General features: G+C 42.7%; 1 protein-coding gene across 1 annotated transcript in view; it reads left to right on the top strand.

Annotated features, from left to right (window-relative positions):
• LOC144689682 (echinoderm microtubule-associated protein-like 6) overlaps nucleotides 1-19,000 on the top strand; it is a 693,547-nt gene that overhangs the window by 484,635 nt on the left and 189,912 nt on the right. The window contains exons 20-22 of the mRNA XM_078556972.1: nucleotides 1,423-1,550; nucleotides 9,377-9,518; nucleotides 18,728-18,880. Coding sequence (XP_078413098.1) covers nucleotides 1,423-1,550; nucleotides 9,377-9,518; nucleotides 18,728-18,880 — 423 coding nt within the window. The remainder of the gene's footprint in view (nucleotides 1-1,422; nucleotides 1,551-9,376; nucleotides 9,519-18,727; nucleotides 18,881-19,000) is intronic.

The following is a 19,000-nucleotide window of genomic DNA, read 5'->3' as shown; positions in this document are numbered from 1 at the left end:
ACAGATTACTTCCAAGTACATATCCACTTTTATTTTTGATAATCTCTTCTGCAAAACCTTATCAAATGGCTTCAGAAATTCCATATAAGCAATATTCAATAGCACTCCCATCCTGAGCTCCTACCTCTCCCATATGACTGCTTGGCTCTCACCACCTAGCACCCACCTCCCCAAACAATTCATAAGGATCTCCAAATCCCTGGAATTTCTGGGTTACCTCCTGCCACTCCATCCCCCATCTCCCAGTTTTCACTTCTGGATGATATTGCATCAGTTAATAGCTTTGAGTTTTACAATTTAGTATATTGGTCCCAAGCCACTGACCTTTTATTAAAAAAAAGCCACACGAAGATCTAGTGATCTGTGGTTGTGGTTTCTCCCCTTCCAACTGCAGTTTAAATCTGGTGTCAAATCAAGGGGATATCTTGGCTGCAGCAGCAGTGATGTCAGCAAACAGGTAAGCAGCCAATCACTTAAGTATTTACATACAACAAACTAGGAAGTTAAGAGCACACTATTCTTCACTTCTGATTTAAATTTTGCAGATAGCAAAATAAATGATAGGATTAGGACAGAAGCTAAAATAAAGATGAACAAACTTTTAAAAAGTGTTTTAAATTATGTGGATTTATTTAATCATTGTGGAGAAATTTGACATTCCACAAATTTAAAATTTTCTGGGCTGTAAGTATGCTTAGCAGTAATTTTAAAGTTATTACATTGTTAAAAAGCCAGTTACACCTCATTCAACAAGGTGTAACTTTTTCAAGGATTTTTACAATGAGCCTAACAGCTTTGAAGTGGAAGTTTCCCTCATTGATTGCAATGGGGATTGCAATTTGTTGGAACCTCTACACCACATCCTCTAGAGGGGTACTTGGACTCACTAACAGCATCTTTTGGATTTCCAGTGTTATTCTCTGCATGTGCAGACTCTGAAAGTTGCTGTCAGTTTCAGTGGCTGAATGATAGTGAACACTGACAACATCATTACCATCACAAAAATCTGGGCTACTGTTACGTTCTTGCCCTATTTCATGTAATTGAGCAACATTGTTCAGTACTAAATTTAGTGTTTATCTAGTAGTGAAGTTCAGCTTTTTTGGTACACCAATGGGGAAATAGTATAATTTAAAATAAAGTTAACAAAAGCATTCAGCTGTGTATAAAAAAACTCAAAATGAATTCAAAGTATAAAGAGGAGGTTAGATTTTTTTCATGCACAGGGTTATTAGGATATATGAGATACTTTAACACAAATGGCTGCTGTAACTTTATCAGTCAGGACATTTAAGAGGATATCAGTAAAAGATTTGAGGAAGGAAAAAATAAAATGGTATAGGAAATGAACAAAGAAACAGGAATGGGCCAAATAGGCTACTCTTATGCAGAAACTTGTATGATTTTATGATGTCTTTGCAGGTTTACTTCTGGAAGACAATCCTTCATTACGTGCCATTACATTGGGACATGGCCATATACTTGTAGGAACCAAGAATGGTGAAATACTTGAAATAGATAAAAGTGGACCTATCACCCTGCTGGTTCAGGTATTTATTTCTTTGCCATTAAAGAAAAATCAAAATACAGCATGACTGGAGGACAGTATAGCTTCCTCTCTATACTTCAAACCTGTACTCAATTAATTTGGCAATATGGTCCAGCATTATTTGCATTTTTAATAGCCGCTCTGAAATGATAGACATTGTCAGGGTAATTTTCCTCTGGGTATCCGTCATATTTAAAAGGTTTACAAGCTGTTGCTAATCTTTTCTGAATGGAAATGTGGTTGCAGCACTTAAATTTATCTGATCAATTTATTTAAATAAATAATCACAGATCAGGTGGAGCTTTGGATACATAGGGAACGCAACAGTGATGGGGGTGCAAAATATACTAGCGACCCATTCCCAAATTCTTGGATCAGGGTACTTGCAAGGATTGGCAGGCACTTGCGCAATTAACAGTACAACTGTGATGCTATCTCAAGTCTCGAAAGGAAACTAACATTTGAGCCCAGACACAAAGGAAAGGGTCCGAGCAGTTGCCATTGAATAAATTACCCTGTTTTGTTAATGGCTGCATATGGTAATTCAGCAACTGCAAAGAGTGCACTTTGCATCTGTGATGTCACGACTAGTGATGTCCTAAGCACTCTCTTCTTCAAGAGTGGTGAGGATCTTCAGAGACCTCACAGATCTGTGCAAAGGAGCTCCGAGGACTGAAGGGACCTCTTGATGAGCATTCCTTCATTGGCAGAGGAGTCCAGAAAATTTGAGTCAGTGTTAGAAAGAAACTTACCAAACACATGAACTATCTAATAAGGGATTAGATGTCTACTGCAATCCGTTTGTGCATTCCCTTTAAAATTGCACTAGTTAGTTTTTTTAAAATCGCCTCTCTATATTCTCATTCTTCCTTCAAAAATGCATCATTCAAAACATTTATCTGCATTAAAAATTTAATTTAATGCCAGGGAGGCTGAACTGAATTGAAAGTAGTTGGTATAGAGAGTGACAGAGGGAAGGCACAGGAGGAGGCCATTTGACAGGACTACAAGCATGCCAAACAGTGGAAGCAGTATACAACAGACAAAACTAAGCGATCCCACAACCAACGGATCAGATTAAAGCTCTGCAGTCCTGCCGCATCCAGTCATGAATAGTGGTGGACAATTAAACAACTAACCAGAGGAAGAAGGTCCACAAATATCCCCATCCTCAGTGATGGAGGAGCCCAGTCCAAACCTTGCAAAAGACAAGGCTGAAGCATTTGCACCCATTTTCAGCCAAAAGTGCTTAGTGGATGATCCATCTTGGCCTCCTTCTGAGGTCACAACATCACAGATGCCAATCTTGAGCCAATTTGATTCACTCCACATGATAAAGAAATGGCTGAAGGTACTGAACACAACAAACTATGGACCGACAACATCCGTATTGAAGACTTGCACTCCAGAACTAACTGTGCCCCTAGCCAAACTATTTCAGTACAGCTACAATACTCAACAAACGTGGAAAATTGCACAGATGTGTCCTGTCTACAAAAAGCTGGATAAATCCAATCTAGCCAATTAACACCTCATCAGCCTCAATTGACAAAGTGATGGAAAGTGTCGCCAACAGTGTTAATAAGCAACACACAACAATCACCTGCTCACCCACGCTAAATTGGGTTCTGTCAGGGCCTGACCTCATTACAGCCTTGGTCCAAACATGGACAAAAGATTTGAATTCCAGAGGTAAGTTGAGCGTGACTGACCTTGAAACCAAGGTAGCATTGTGACTTAATGTGGCATCAAGGAGCCCTAGCAAAGTGGAAGTCAGTGGGACTTGGGGGCAGGGGGGGGGGGTGGTAAACTTTCCATTGTGCTAGTAATGACTCCAACCAAAGGAAGATGGTTGTGGTTGTTAGAAGCCAATCATCTCAGACCAGGGACATCATTGCAGGAGTTCCTCAGGGTCACGTCCTAGGCCCAAATATCTTCAGCTGCTTCATCAATGACCTTCCCTCCATCATAAGGTCAAGAACTGGGGATGTTTGCATAGTGTTCAGTGCCATTTGTGACACCTCAGATACTGAAGCAGTCTGTGTCCATATGCAGCAAGACCTGGACAACATTCAGGCTTGGGCTGATAAGTAGTAAGTGACATTCACACAACGCAAGTGCCAGGCAATGACCATCTCCACTTGACACTCCATAGCATTACTATCACCAAATTCCCACCATCAAGAAGCTGGTTACCCATTGACCAGAAACTTAACTGTGCTAGGCATATAAATACTGTGGCTACAAAAGCAGGTAAGAGGCTGGGAAAACTGTAATGAGTAACTCACCTCCTTACTCCCCAAAGCCTGTCCACCATCTACCAGTCACAAGTCAAGCATGTGATGGAATACTCTCCACTTGCTTGGACAAAAGTAGCTCCAACAACACTCAAGAAGCTTGTCACAATCCAGGGCAAAACAGCCTGCTTGATTGGCACACCATCCACCACCTTAAGCATTGATTTCCTCCACTACAGTGGCAGCAGTGTGTACCTTATACAAGATGCACTGCAACAATTCACCAAGGTTCCTTCAATAGTACTTTCCAAACCCGCAACCCTCTACCACTTAGAAGGATATGGACAGCAGATGCATGGGAACATTACCACCTACAGGCTCCCCCCCAAACCACAGACCATCCTGACTTGGAACCTATCATTGTTCCTTCACTGCCGCTGGGTCAAAATCCTAGAACTCCCTTCCTAAAACTGTAGGAGAAACTACATCAGATGGACTACAGCGATTCAAGAAGGCTGTTCACCACCATCTAAAGGGAAATTAGGGCGAGCAAAGCTCACATCCTATGAAAAAGAAGTTAAAGCCAAAAATGAGCAGGTTTGGGTTTTTAAATCTGTTTTTAAGACTTTGATCCCACCATCTGACTCAAACCTGCCCATTTTTTGATGGAAATTCCTCCCCAATATTTCACTTATTGTGCAAAGACATTTGAACCTATTGTTTTCTGAACTCTGTAATCAATGTTAATTCGATCCAAGCCAGACAGCAAAATGCAAAACAAGACACTTTTTTTCCCTTAAGTGTAGGTATATTCCCAGGATGCAGCATTCTATACCTCTGCCTCCTAACTTCCTACCTAGTGTCCCAGCTGACTCTCTTTATACTTTTTTGAGCAAAACAATTAAATAAGTGAACAAATTATCTAATTAACTGAATGACAGCCCCTTAAAAAGGCCCTATAACAAAAAGACAAAACTTTAAAAGAAACTTAAATTAAAATGTTGTTTTCAGGGCTGGTGATGCACTCCAGCCCCTGTGGTGCATACCAAGCACATAAGGCCTCAAGCATACTGGTGGACACCCACATACTCCCTCTCCAGTGGCACCTACTATCTTTATACTCAAGTATACAATTTTTTAAAAAACTAACAAATTGAAAGTCCCTTAAAGGGACATTGTAACAAAACTTCCAAAGCAAAACTTAATAAATCAAATCAAAATGTCATTTCCAGGGCTGATGATGCAATCCAGTAAAAGCCCACCAGTCACAGAAGGCCTCAAGCATACTGGCAGATACCACATGCTCCCTCTCAAGAGAGTTGACTCTCTTCATACTCTTTTGGGAAACCAATCAAACAAAATATTAACCAGTTATAGTGACAACCCCTTAAAGGGGCACTGTAACAAAAGAGGCAAAACTGTAAAGGAAACTTAACTCAAATCAAAATGTTATTCCCAGGCTGATAATGCACTCCAGTCCCTGCGGCACTTACCGGCCACAAAAGGCATCAAGCACATTGGCAGACACCATATGTTCCTACGTCAGAGTGCTGACTCTCCTTATACTCTTTGGAGTACCTATGAACTGAGAACAATTAATCAAATTAACAAAATTAACCAAACTGAAGCCCCTTAAAGGGGCACTGTAATGAAAGATAAGGATTTAAAGGAAACTTAACAAGTTAAAACAAAATGTCATTTTGGGGGCTGAGGAAGCACTCCAGTCCCTGCAGTGCTCATTGGCTGCGGAAGGTCTCAAGCATACTGGCAGACACCGCATGCTAGCTGACTCTATACTCTTAATAAAACAAAAATCAAGAAATTAAACAAAAATCAATAAATGAGAAGGGATGATAAACCCTGGTGGGGCACTGTAACAAAAACCAAAACATGAAAGGAGACTTTACTAACTAAATCAAAATATCATTCCCAGGAATGATGATGCACCCTACCCCCGCCAGTCACGGAGGGTCTCAAGCGTACTGGTGGACACTGCGTGCTCTTTTAGGGAGCTGACTCTCTTTATTTGTGCTCTCAGTCTTTCCACTAGCAACATTGTTTCTGCAGCTAGGGTACTTTTAACCACCCTTTTTATTTTCTTGGCCTCCCAGGCCAAGGGACAAAATTTTCCATTTTCACCCACCAAGAATATGACAAACCCAGTTGTACTTGAATACCCATCCAGAAGATTGGCATGGGAAGCATCACCAAAAAGGACTAACTTCATCTTTCCGGTCACTAAGGCTGGAAATTTGAGTGTACATTTCTCCGAATTTGATTTCTTTAATGTTTTATTTGTCCTCAGAACATCCTCAACTGTAGCATGTTTCATCATAGTAATAAGTCCCAGTACGTCACAACTCCCATCGGGTTTTATCTGAGTGCGTAGCCAGTTTAACTGTCCAATCAAGCTTCTTAACTACTCTGTTTCTTCTTTGGATGCTAGATCATTTTTCTGGTCTGATTTATTGGGATACAATTAACACTTTCTCAATTTGATTGGTTTTTCAATGGTGCTGCTGATCTATTCTGCTTACTGTCTAACCCAATGGGCGGAATCTTCTGGTCTGCAGTATAAGTTGGGAGGCGGGAGCGGAAGTGAGCGTGATTTCCACTCGGGGCAGGATGGCTAGCCATACGCAATCTTGTACTGGTCAGCTCATTAAATATGCAAGCAAGAGGAGCACAGTGAATCCTGTGGCGGGTAGGCAGGAACTTGACTCCCCCGCTTCTTTCTCCTCAGCTAGACCATAGCAAGTAGAAGTGCAGGGTCGCCTGGAGCCAGCACCATGTATGCCTGAACAAATTTCAGTGATCCATCTAGTCAGCATATTCTTTGAAGCTGTGCCTCCGGCCTTGAGCATTTCAGCCAATAGGCAGCACTGTAGCTAGCATCGCTCTGCTCCTAGCCTTCCCCTACCTCACCATGGGGAAGTCCATCTTGGAGGACCACAGATGAGTCCTCCTCTCATTTATACATCCATTTACATGGAGACTGCAGCATTGACTGGGATAATAAAAGCCATTCCCACACACCCTCCCTCAAAAACTATTGTACTTCCCCTCCATCACTCTCAAGAAACATCTGAGAGACATTTGCCGTGTCATCATAGACATACCACCCAACCCATTTTCAGCCATGACCATCTACCTGGGTATCTCGAGGTTCTAAATCTGCGTATTGTTGCTTTTTGCTGGTTTCTCCCCCACCAACCAACCCGACCCCCCAACTCTCCCCTCCACTTCCCTGGGCCCCATCAACTTGAACTGCCCTTCAGTGCAGACTTTACTGTGGATCCCGACCTCGCTGGAATCTTGATGTTATGAGACCCATGAGTCAGGGAACAAAAGCTGCTGCCTTGTGGGCTTCTCCATAGAGAGGGGAACATACCTGAGCATGGTTCTCATTGAAGTCCATTCATGATTATTATCATGCCCCTTTAGTCGGCGAAATGTGCTTACCTTTAATTACACCCACCTGAAAAGACTCTCCTCCCACTTCAAGGATTCACACAAACAGAGCAGTTGTGTTGTGAAGAAGAGCCTTGAGAAATTGGTGTGCATAACTTCCCAGACACACTCCCCCACCTCCTACCCTCCTCCTATCACCCACAAACTTTCCCCCATCACCCTTGGCCCACCCAATATAACTCTCCCCTCTGTTATCCTTGAACCTCCCGCTGTTACCCTTGAGCCTACAACTATCATCCTCCACATGGCTTCTCTCCTCTCTGAGCCTACACCTGTTACCATCCCTAGGTCCACCCTGACCCCTCCCATTATCCAGGGAATCTCTTTTGTCCATTTCCGTGACCCCTCCCGTGAGACCATCCCGTACCCAACTTTCCACCCTACTGCATCCCACAACCCCCTCTTCACTGTGAGTGCTCCCTCCGCTGCCCAGCACCTTCAGTTCAACCCCCAGGACCTCACTTTAGACAGCACCAATTCTGCCCTTTAGGACCATTTATCTCCCACCATCCCTACCCAAAAACCACACCCACCCATTTACAGGACCCCCACACCCAAAATTCAAGGCCCTTCCCTCCCTCCCTTATCCCTGCACTGCCTTCCCTCCATGGCTCCATCTCTACCCCAGCCTCATTGTCCCGTGTTCCTTAGACTGCCACCATCCAATCATCGTCTCATTGAACAAAACTCCCTGAAGAGCAAAAGCAGTAACTATTCCTTCGAACTCCAGCCATTTGACTACCTTGCCTGCTGCACACCACTTACGTGCAGATGTAAATCTGAAGGCATGTATTGCTCATTCACTGGTAATTTAATCGGGAAGGGGAACTTAATTCTGGCAAGCTGGCCTATTAATGAGCATGCATGACATACAGATGCAAGAAAATGCACTTCCTGATGCTTGCCAGACAGGGGATAGCAAGACCTAGCACACAGGTGAGCCAGGAATTTCCAAATGCAATATTTGCAACCTTGCAATAGTCTGTTAAATTCCATGATATGGCCCTCTATACGTTTTTCGAAATTTATCAGAATTTGACCACGCCTTGTCTGTATTTAATTAATCATTTTTCTTATAAATTTTAGTAGAATATACAAACCTTCCTCAGTGTCCAACTGATGAGCCTCCAACTCTGAAAATACTTTGCACCTGATCCTGTTTTTGTTAGGAAGCCAAGGCCATACCTTGCTTTTTCTTTGGTAACCCTTGTCTCCATATCTACTTCATTTTTCCACTGGTCACAAAGTTCAGATTCAGAGAACATTGGTGGGAAATCATACCCTACACTTTACACTTGGTTTCAATGATTCTTCTCAAAAGTAACTTTTGTCTGAAAAAAATATTTTAGTTTCCAATCTTACATTTAGGCAGCCATCCTCTGCTACCATATTAGTTGGACCCAAGCCAAATGGTGAAGTACAAAACAAGACACAGATCTTTTTATTGATAGGTTTATTCACAGGATGCAGCATTGCATATCTCTGCCTCCTAACTATCTACCCAGTGTCTCATCTGACTCTCTTTATATGTAGTCTCAGTCCTTAATCAAACAATGCCCATAACCTCTATCTTTAACAAAATCAACCAGCCATTAACATTCAAAGGTCTTTCATGTATTATGCAGAACTCTAATGTAATTTAGTCTAACTAAACCAAATGATTAATTTGCATTATTGAATTTATGTAAGTCATACCTGTGTAGTTAAGTACATTTTAATTTGATATGGTATTACTTGATGTTACACACACCAAACATTTGATACAAATATTTTTATATTGAAATTATGTAAATGTTTAGATAGATTAGGAATAACTTTAATGCAACAGCAACATAACAATTTGCTGCTTATAATATGAACGATTGTTTGAATGCAAATAGAATGTAACAGGTTGAGGATTGAAAGAAACAACAAATTTCATCAGTAAATCTTTCTAATAACAATGCAGTTGAAGAAGGAGATATCCTGTAACTATCGTATGTATGTGGATTAGCAAAAAAAATCTATATTCAAAGGGCTTAATAAATTATATACATTTAAAATTTTATTTTAATTTCCTTTGCCTCATTCAGTGCTATGATGTGCAGTGAACAGTGCTTATTTTGTTTTATCCAACTAGGGTCATATGGAAGGGGAGGTTTGGGGTCTTGCAGCTCATCCTGTTCTTCCCATCTGCGCTACTGTAAGTGATGACAAAACATTACGAATCTGGGAACTCTCCTTTAACCATCGTATGCTAGCAGTACGTAAACTTAAAAAAGGTAATTACTAAAGTGTTTTCTCAGTTTTGCATCATAAGTCAAAAGTGTCACTCTACAGATGGTCATGCTTTGTAAAACCATTTTAGTACTGAAAACCGTAATTGTTTAATATATTTATGCATTGAATAAACATTTTCACTCTGATAAATATTTCATAGGAACTGATCATGCAGAAGAGCCCACGTGATGAAAATTGATATTTGAAACTTTTTGTTGTATTCAATTCATTACCAGGAATATTACATATTCATCTTTTTCGTATAGTTGTTTGATCATATGCACCTTTTTAATTTGCCAGAACTATTGCAATGTTGTCTGACCGTTTCCACATAACTGGGCTCCACTGTGTAATAATATTATGATCAGAAAAATTATATTTAGGCAATGATTGATTTTTTAGAAGAACATTTAATGGAAATATCTATTAATATTTATTTATATTATAGTAAAAATGTGTCTGTGTCCACAGTTATAATGGAAGCTGCCTTATGCAAACTTGTCAAGCTGTAATAACACTCACCAGCGATGGTACTGCCTCCATAGCTCCAAACAACTCTACTTCTCTACTTCCTAAACTGTTGTAAGATTTTCTATAAGAATTGTCTAAGAACACAGCGTTTGACTTTAAAATGACAATTGATTACATCTGTACACCCTGGACCAATTTTCTACTGTCCTATAATCGAACTTGAGGGCTATGCATGATTTTGACTTCACAGCCATGCTTTACAGAGACTACAGAAGTGGTAGAGGTGGGCGAAATCAGGAGGGTAGGGGTCTACCTGCCTGTCATCTTCTCACCTCCAAGGCATTTTGCCAGCAGCCAGGAAGACGTTGGATGGCCCTTTTGCTCAGAGGCCAATTGAGCCACTTAAATGGACAATTAAGAGCCTCTTCCCACCACCACTGGCATTTTACCAGTGACAGCTGGGCTCTTTGCAGTGTGTGGAGACTGCATGAACCCTGGCAGCTTCCCTGCAGGCTTGGCGGGGAAGAGGGGTGGGGGTGCCTCTGTTTGATCAATGGAGGGACCCCCTGGCAGCTATGTCTGCCGCCATGGCACCAAACCCTGTACCATCACCAACCCCACCCCCCCCCAACTCCTTGCCAGGGCCTGCCTGACCAGCCCTGGCCACTCCTTGTAGTATAACGGTCTGGCACATATAGGGTTACCATGGGACTGAGTACTGTACCACCCACACAGTGATATAAGAGCACATGGCCCCCACCTAAGGGTCAGTTTAGTGTTGGACAGAACCAAGCAAGCATGGAGATAGCTCCTAGCTTGAAACGTTTACTGTATATATGTACATAGTTCTTGTAGCTAACAAATACATATAGTTAACCTCCTTAAGACTACAAAGATTTCATTAAGATCTACCGAATGGTATCCAACACCCTGCAGCATGGCAACAGCAAATTGAAAAAACCAAAACCTTGCAAAAAATGCTAAAAAAACTAAAATTCTGCAAGACTAAAGAAAAACTCGAAGCAGCATTCTGACCTGAAGAAAAGCTTGAGAAGCAGATGCGCAGAAGAAAATCACAAGGGAAAAGCTCCAAAGAAAGGCTTAGAAGCTGAAGGCAAACATTTAAAATTCCTGACTGCAGCTGAAGACTCCATGGGATTTCTTGGAAGTCCAGCTTCAATTCCCAGAGTTCAGAGTCAGCCGACCTAGCAGGGGTGAGCTAAAACTTTGAAATTCCAGGATAAAGCAAGCCTTGAGAAACTTTTAAATAGATCAGTGGTCAGAAATTGCTGTTTAAAAACTTGGTCAAAAAAAACAGATTCCCGAGCTAATGCATGAAAACATGGGACATGAGCTTGCCCTGAGAAGGAACAAAAACAAAATTAATTAATTAATTCAGAAGAATCACACTTAAGACCAGCAAAGGCCTTGATTTGATATTTTCACGACCTTAAAGTATAACGTTGAAACAGAGCAGCCTGCAGCCTGTCGATCCAGGCAACCATTGTTTAAAATTTTTTCAAGGCTGAGTACGAGCGCCATTGCAGTGGGATCCTGCCAAAACCAGCAAATGCAGGTAATTCCTTTGTCTTAAGACTGAACCTATGCTTTAAAACTTTTTAACCATGGATCAGAAATTGACTCTCCTAGATCCATTTGGACTTAACCAAGGCCCAGATCAATCACATAATTGGAGACTTTGGAGAAAAATATTCCTTAGTTACATGATTGCTTCAGGTCTGTATAGAAAGACAGGTTGAACAAGTTAACACACTAGTATATTCGGTAGGCCCAAAGGCAGATGACATCATTGTTGGACAAGACATCAACAAATCATCAGCTAAATTTGAAGAAGTACTAAAATTGTTCGATGTTTATTTTAACCTGAGAAATAACAAAATCCTTGAAAGGACTAAATTTAATGGACATGTTCGGCAGCAAGGAGAACCTGTTGACTCATTTATTAATGATCTGTACAGGATAACTGAAGGCTGAGAATACGGAGAACTAAAATCTGAACTTATCAGCAATAGAATAGTTGTGGGAATAGCAGACAGCACACTCTCAGACATGCTTCAAGTGAAGGAAGATCTAATCCTCAAGAAAGCTACCCAGACTGTTAGGCAGTCTGAACTCCGTGTGCAGTACAGGTCCATTTTCAGAGGAGAAAGTAAACTATGGTACAAAGGAAACACCACAGTCCAGTTAAACAGCACAGAAACTATCCAGGCCAAGGGAAACAATTCCCTAACCGACCAGTAGAGCGACCATGCCAGCGTTGTGGAGCAAAGCGCCCCCCACAGGCAAGATCAATGTCCTGCAATTTCAGCCCAATGCTTTCAATTAACAGAATTAGACACTTCAGAAAACTGTGCAAGGCCAAAACATTTAAAGACACAGAAGACCCAAAGATGATTCTTGAGGTTGAGACTACACACCAAGAGGACAGACAGCCACGCTTCTTTTTTGAGATCAAAGATCCAGGATTTTCAGATTGGAATGCGGATATTTTGGTTAACACCATCTCATAAACTTTAAACTGGACACAGGAGTCAGTGTTATAGTCCTATCAGACAAAGAATCACGGCTGAGAGACCTCTGGCTTTGAACATCAGACGCACCACTCTATGGGCCTGGAGGAATCCGACTTCCGGTCATAGGCATGATTCTGGAACCACTAAGGTATGGCGGCAAACAAATCTTGGAGCTGATCTACGCCATCCATAACCAGTCTTTTTCTCTCTTGAGCAGAGGTGCTTGTGTGGCCCTGAATCTCCCCAAAATGGCAGAAGTCAAGGCAATCACTGTTGTAAATTACACAGAACTGCAAGTACCTGAGAACTCAAACAGGGAAGCGTATCCTGACTGGAACTTCACATCTGAACTGCCTTCTCTCTTTGCAGATCAGGTTTGTCCATTTTCGTTACAGGTACTGGAAAGCCCTCATTGGTCAGACCACCCAACCACTCAGATGGTTACCATGATGTCTCCAGTGGAAGATAGACAAGAGAGCAACCAACAGCTAGAAGCCCCTCAATCTCCGCTCCAATGACTGTTGATAAGGTCTACACTGTGACCACAGAGAAAACCCTACAACTTCCAGCCAGCATGACAGTGCCAGAGATGATGCTGGAACCAAGTGGCAGGCGTCCATTGCTGACAGTACACCACATAGCCAAATGCAAAGGTGAGCTTACTAAAAAATCATATTCTCATCACGGGAATAGCAATTTTCCATCACAGTGACTCACACAACAAAGGAAGAAGAAGAAAAAAAAACATGGAGACGAGCACAATGTTCATCCACCCTGCAAGAAATGGGATGGAACAACAACTGCGTATCACCAAACATGCCGAATTGACAAAGAGCAGTTCAATACTAAAGAATGGATAATGAAAGTGAAAAGATAGCCAGATGCCAGGGCAACCTCCAAACCAACAGAGTTTACCTGCAATGACAGAGCCTACCACCCCTCCAACGGCAGAGCAAGTGAAATATGGAAGGGTTATAAGACCTCCGGACCGCCTGAACCTATGAACTAAGAGACTTAACGGTGGGAGAATGAGTAGTAATAATGATATAAATACATGGAGTAAACTAGAATAACATGAAATACATTGGATAAAGACTTGGGGGGGGTGGGTGTAGTAAAAGGGTCAGGCACATATAGGGTTAACGTAGGACTGAATACAGTACTGTCCACACAGTGATGTAAGAGGATACATGACCCACACCCAGAGGTCGTTTCGTGTTAGACAGAGCAGTGTGCACAGGCAAGCATGGAGACAGATCTTAGTTTGAACCCTTTACTGTATACATGTACATAGTTCTTGCGGTTAATAAATACATACATTTAGCCTACTTAAGACTACGAAAACTCCATTAAGACCTATCAAACGGTATCCAACACCCTACAACACTTCTGAGCTCACTTACACAGCTGTGAGGTGGCATTCATGCTGCTTCTCTTGGTTGAGTGCAGTTCCAGCAGTTGCCACCTTCCAGCCCATCATTGGTGTCACCATCACCCCAATAATTCCCAGCTCATTTGTGCAATAAAGGATCAACTATTAATAGATGAAAAGTCGTCCTTACATGTCCACATCCTTCAAGTTACATTTACTTTCCATAGTTGTTTCTTGTTGAGTATATTTCTATGTCATATACTTGCTTTTGTTTGAAGTGTACGAAGGTGAGGTGAAGCTATGAATGTGAGCTATGAGTCATGGTTGATAGAGATTGCTAGAAAATAAGTGCGGGTGGGTTGGTCCATTGAGCGTTGTATGAGGCTAATGGTTCAGTTGTAAGAACATGACATTTGAAGATGCAGTCACTCTCATGTACTGTCATTAAACTTCTTGCTGCGTTGCATCCCAGGTCCTCAGAGCTGGACTTCTGGCATTAACTGCGGCAGCTGTCTGCTCCCGCTGCCTGTGCAGTGTCTGTCTGCATCACTGCCTGGACCCCTGTGAATAGAGGACCACTCTACCCCTGCCCACCACCTCAATCAGGCCCCCAGTGCTGCAACAGAATATTTTGAAGTCTGCTCTCTGCCTTGCTGTGGCACCTTGTCTCTTCCTCTGAGGAAACTCTCTGCTCCAATGACTTCTAGCAACTGCTCTCATCAAAATGCACCATCACCCCTTCACTTACCAGCCAACAATCTCTATCATCCATGAATCATATCTCATATTTCACCTCACCTTCAGACAATTGGTATTACAGCAACACTCATGCCCACACCTCACAGCTTGCACACATTGCCAGTTATTCAACCATGACAGGAACATCATCCAAACAGATCCAAACACACTGACACATTTCCCTCCCTCTTGCAGGACAAGGTGGTACATAACAGCAGGCAGCAGCACATAACTGGCAGAGGACAGGCACGGCTGCATGTCCTTACCCCGACAGGTGAGACAGGATGCACCATCATTGGAGCAGCCAGGACTGAGACTGTATCCAATGGCGGAGCTGAAAGCATCAAAAGTGACAGTGTGCTCCTACCAATTTTTGCTTCTTAAATTCCACATCTCCACAATCTTTTCTGATATAAAACTACAGATGGTCTAAGCGTGCATCTTCTGGTTTGACCTGTTCCCTCACCACAACTTGACCCTTATGACTTTCTCCTTTCAGATACCCAGGAACTGACTGTTGGCCACAGTAGTACAGGACCAAGATGTGGAAAAGAAAGAAAAGACTGGTGATGAAGAAACAACACTTGGTCTTACACTCGTAGCCACTAGCTCAGACTCTCACACTGCATGCTTTAGAGGCTAGCTTGAAGGCAGGATCTGGATATGATCAGACACTGGACAGGAGTGGCCAGTGGCCAGGACAGGGGGAAAGGATAGCAAGGATGAGGTTGCACATGAGTTCTGCTCCAGAGGGCTCAGATGAGGACTTTGGGGCAGCATACAGAAAAGGCTGATGGGTATGCACAATGAAATGCTTGGTGCATTGGCAGAGCTGCCAGAAAACCAGCTGTCACTGTCAAGAAGCATGGAGGAGTCCAGCACCGGAGGAAGAGCATGGAGGAGTCCAGCGAACCAGCCCAGATTTCTGCCACCCATGCTGAGATGGTACAATCCTCTGGGCCTTCTAGAGCCAGAGCTACTTGAGGTCCTCCTGCAAAGCCATCTATAGTCTCTGTCACTGAAAGTCAGCAACCTTTGGCCAGCCATGCTGCAACCAGTGGGATGGCATGGTATTTGAGCACTAAGATAGGCAAAGGAACCTGTAAGATAGGCACTAAGGGAATGTACAAGGGTAATTAGTTGACCTTTGCAAGAAATGTTGGATGATTTGATTGATAGAGTATGTATGTAATGCTTATTAGGTAAAGTGTAGAACTTCTGATAAATGGGAATTGGCGCTGTGTTCACAGGAACAGCAGTCACAAGCCACTGCAGACAGCCTGGTTGGAAAGGAGTTGTGTTTAATACCTCCTCCCTTCCTGCCTCTCTTCCTCCTCCTCCTCCTCCTGCTCAGCTGCTTGCCATATACCTGGTTGCAAGGACTGTGCCTTCATGATTGCAAGATTGTGCAGGATGTAGCATACAACGACGAATTGTGAGTTGGACTCTGAAGTGTACTGCAGGGCTCCTCCAGAGTGGTCCGGGTAGTAGAAGCATTACTTAAAGAACACAATAGTCTACTTGATGTCATTTTGTATGGCAGCATGGGTTGTATCCTGGAGTTATGAGCCAGGTGGTCAACGGATAGCTGTTATTGCCCAGTAGCCACCCCCTAGTTTCTCAGAGTGACTCAAAAGGTGATTGTAAATGGACTGGTACTGAATAAAAGCATCATGGTTGCTGCCAGGATATTGGGCATTGACCTGAATGATGCTTTGTTCACATTAGTTGGACCTTGAGGTAGTGGATTCCTTTGAGACTCTGATACAACTCTAGATTGAAATGTGATGCCCACAAAGCATTGTGCATGCAGTCAGTGGCACCCTGCACCATCAAGAAGCCTGCTACCCTAGCAAAGCCATGTGTTCATACCACCTGCTTTTCCCTGGAAAGAGAAAATGCAGTGTATTCCCCTCTCTGCATTGGGTGTGCCAGTGATCTCCCTTTTACAACAGTAGACGGCAAAGTTCAAGATGTTGGATATATCACCTGCTTCAGCCTGGAAGGAACCCAACGCAAAGAAGTTGAAGGCCACAGTCATTTTTACAGCCATTGGCAGCTTCGTGCTCATCCTACTGTAAGGCTACAGGTCTGCCTGCAACAAATGGCATATTTTAATGAGGACCTCCTTAGTGAAACTGAGATCATGTACCCTGAGGTTGAGATAGGAGAAATGCTCCCTGTTGACAGCCTATCACCCCCTTCTCCTCCACCATCTGCAAGAGGTTTGTCTTCCTCTCTGTTGTCTCTCCTCATTCTCTCTGTCATGCTGTAGGCTTAGGGATGTGGAACAAGTATGGTGAGCAGAACTCTTGAAGTGAGAACTAAGACCTTCGCCATATGTGCCACACCACACCCTGTAGACTTCAACTTTAAGTAACAGTAAAAATCACCAAACACTTCTGGTAGGGTACCTTTCTGCTGCTGAACGCGTGCAAGATTGAGAGAGGGAGCATTGATGTTGAGAAGTAGTACGGCTAGACTCAAACCAGCTGGCTGACGTTACGATCTACAGACTCTGCATACTTATGCCAAACGCTCCTAATGCCCGTGTAACACCCTACCCAAAATTGAGTCTTATCAAGAACCATGAGTGTATGACACAGAGGCCATTTTGGACCTGAAACAGCACCCGTAGCAGCTAAAATACGTAATAAAATTTTGTGACCTTTATTTCACACATCAAAAGACTCAATTCTTGATTTGGCAAATGGCTACATGACCGATGCCCATCTATAATCTTCTTCAAAGCCCTAATGCCTATCTTGTGTGCTCAGCTACTTATTCTAGTGCACCTATGAGATGTTTGTCCAGTGCTTACAGCTTGGGAGGTTGAAGGCTGCTGAAGCTTCACTAAGGGCACTTCAGACGGCGTTACTAAGAGACTCGAGGAATTATGACCATTGACAATCTATCTGCAGACTGCTTTGACTTTGGCTTTGGACAGGACAGTCTGGCCCAAGTGGCTGTTTGGCAGCAACAAGGTCATCCCGAGAGGACAACAGGTGCTCACCCATTGAACCAATGCGACTATGTAAGGTGAAGTGAGGCTTCCTGTTCTACAGGTTCCTCCTCCACCTCCCTCTCCTCCTCCTCTCCCTCCTCCTCCTCTCCCCACTTGAGGGTTGTATGGAGCTTCTGCATCTGAAAGGGAAGAAAGGGCATAGATAAGTAGAGACAGATGATAAGTAGAGACACTTCTGAAAGCAATAGCAATTTGTGTAAGGATGATGTTTAATTTTTTTTATTCTTTCATGGGATGTTAATGACACTGGCCATTCCAAATTGCCCTTGTGGTGAACTACCTTCTTGAACTGCAGCCTGTGTGGTGTAGGTACACCCACAGTGCTGTTGTTCCAGGTTTTTGACCCAGTAGAAGTGAAGGAACAACAATATAGTTCTGACTCAGGATGGTGTGTGTCTGGTTGAGGAATTTGTAGACGATAGCATTCCCATGCGTATGCTCTCCTTGACCTTCTAGTGGTAGAGGTTGCAGTTTTGGGAGGTGCTGTCAAGGAGGCTTGCAAGTTGCTGCAATGTATTTTATGGATGGTACACCCTGCTGCCACTGTGCACTGGTGGTTGAGGTAGTGAATGCTTAAGATGGTAGATGGAGTGCCGATTAAGCGGCTGCATTCTAATGAATGGTGTTGAGCTTCTTGAATGTTTTGGAGCCGCACTCATCCAGGCATGTGCAGGGTATTTCATCGCACTCCTGACTTGTGCTATGTAGGTGGTGGACAGGATTTGGGGAAGCAGGAGGTGAGCTACTTGCTCCACAATTCACAGTCTCTGACATGCCCTTGTAGACACAGCATTTATATGGCTGGTTCAGTTAAGTTTGCAGTCAATGGTAAATGAAAAAAGTGTCTACTTTATCCATTAGGTGTTGTATAATATAACAAACTAAGAGGGAGGTAGCACAAAGCTGTTAGAGTCATTTGCTTACTAAACTAACCTTTCTATGTTAGAGGATGAAATCATGTTGTACAAAAGTTTAAGTAAGACAAAAGCCATTTGGCAGCTCTCAAAACCAGCTATTTTATTTGTTGGTTTGAAAATATTAAGATGCTTCCTTTCTTATTCCTTCTTTTAGGTGGGAGATGTTGTGCTTTCTCACCAGATGGAAAAGTCTTAGCTGTTGGGTTAAATGATGGGAGTTTTCATGTGGTCAATGCTGATACCCTGGAGGATATAGTGTCTTTTCACCACAGGAAGGAAAATATATCAGATATCAAATTTTCACCAGGTAAACCAGATGATCAAGTTTTGCTTCCACTTAAATCTGATGATTATGAAAGCGCTATTTTACTGTAGCATTTACATGGAATTAGTTAAATTATGCTCAATGAATGGATAACATGTTGGG

Source organism: Cetorhinus maximus, chromosome 14 (genome assembly GCF_964194155.1).
Source record: "Cetorhinus maximus chromosome 14, sCetMax3.hap1.1, whole genome shotgun sequence".
Lineage (NCBI taxonomy): Eukaryota > Metazoa > Chordata > Chondrichthyes > Lamniformes > Cetorhinidae > Cetorhinus > Cetorhinus maximus.
Note: the sequence above shows the minus strand (reverse complement) of the source record. Positions and strands in the feature narration are given on the sequence as shown.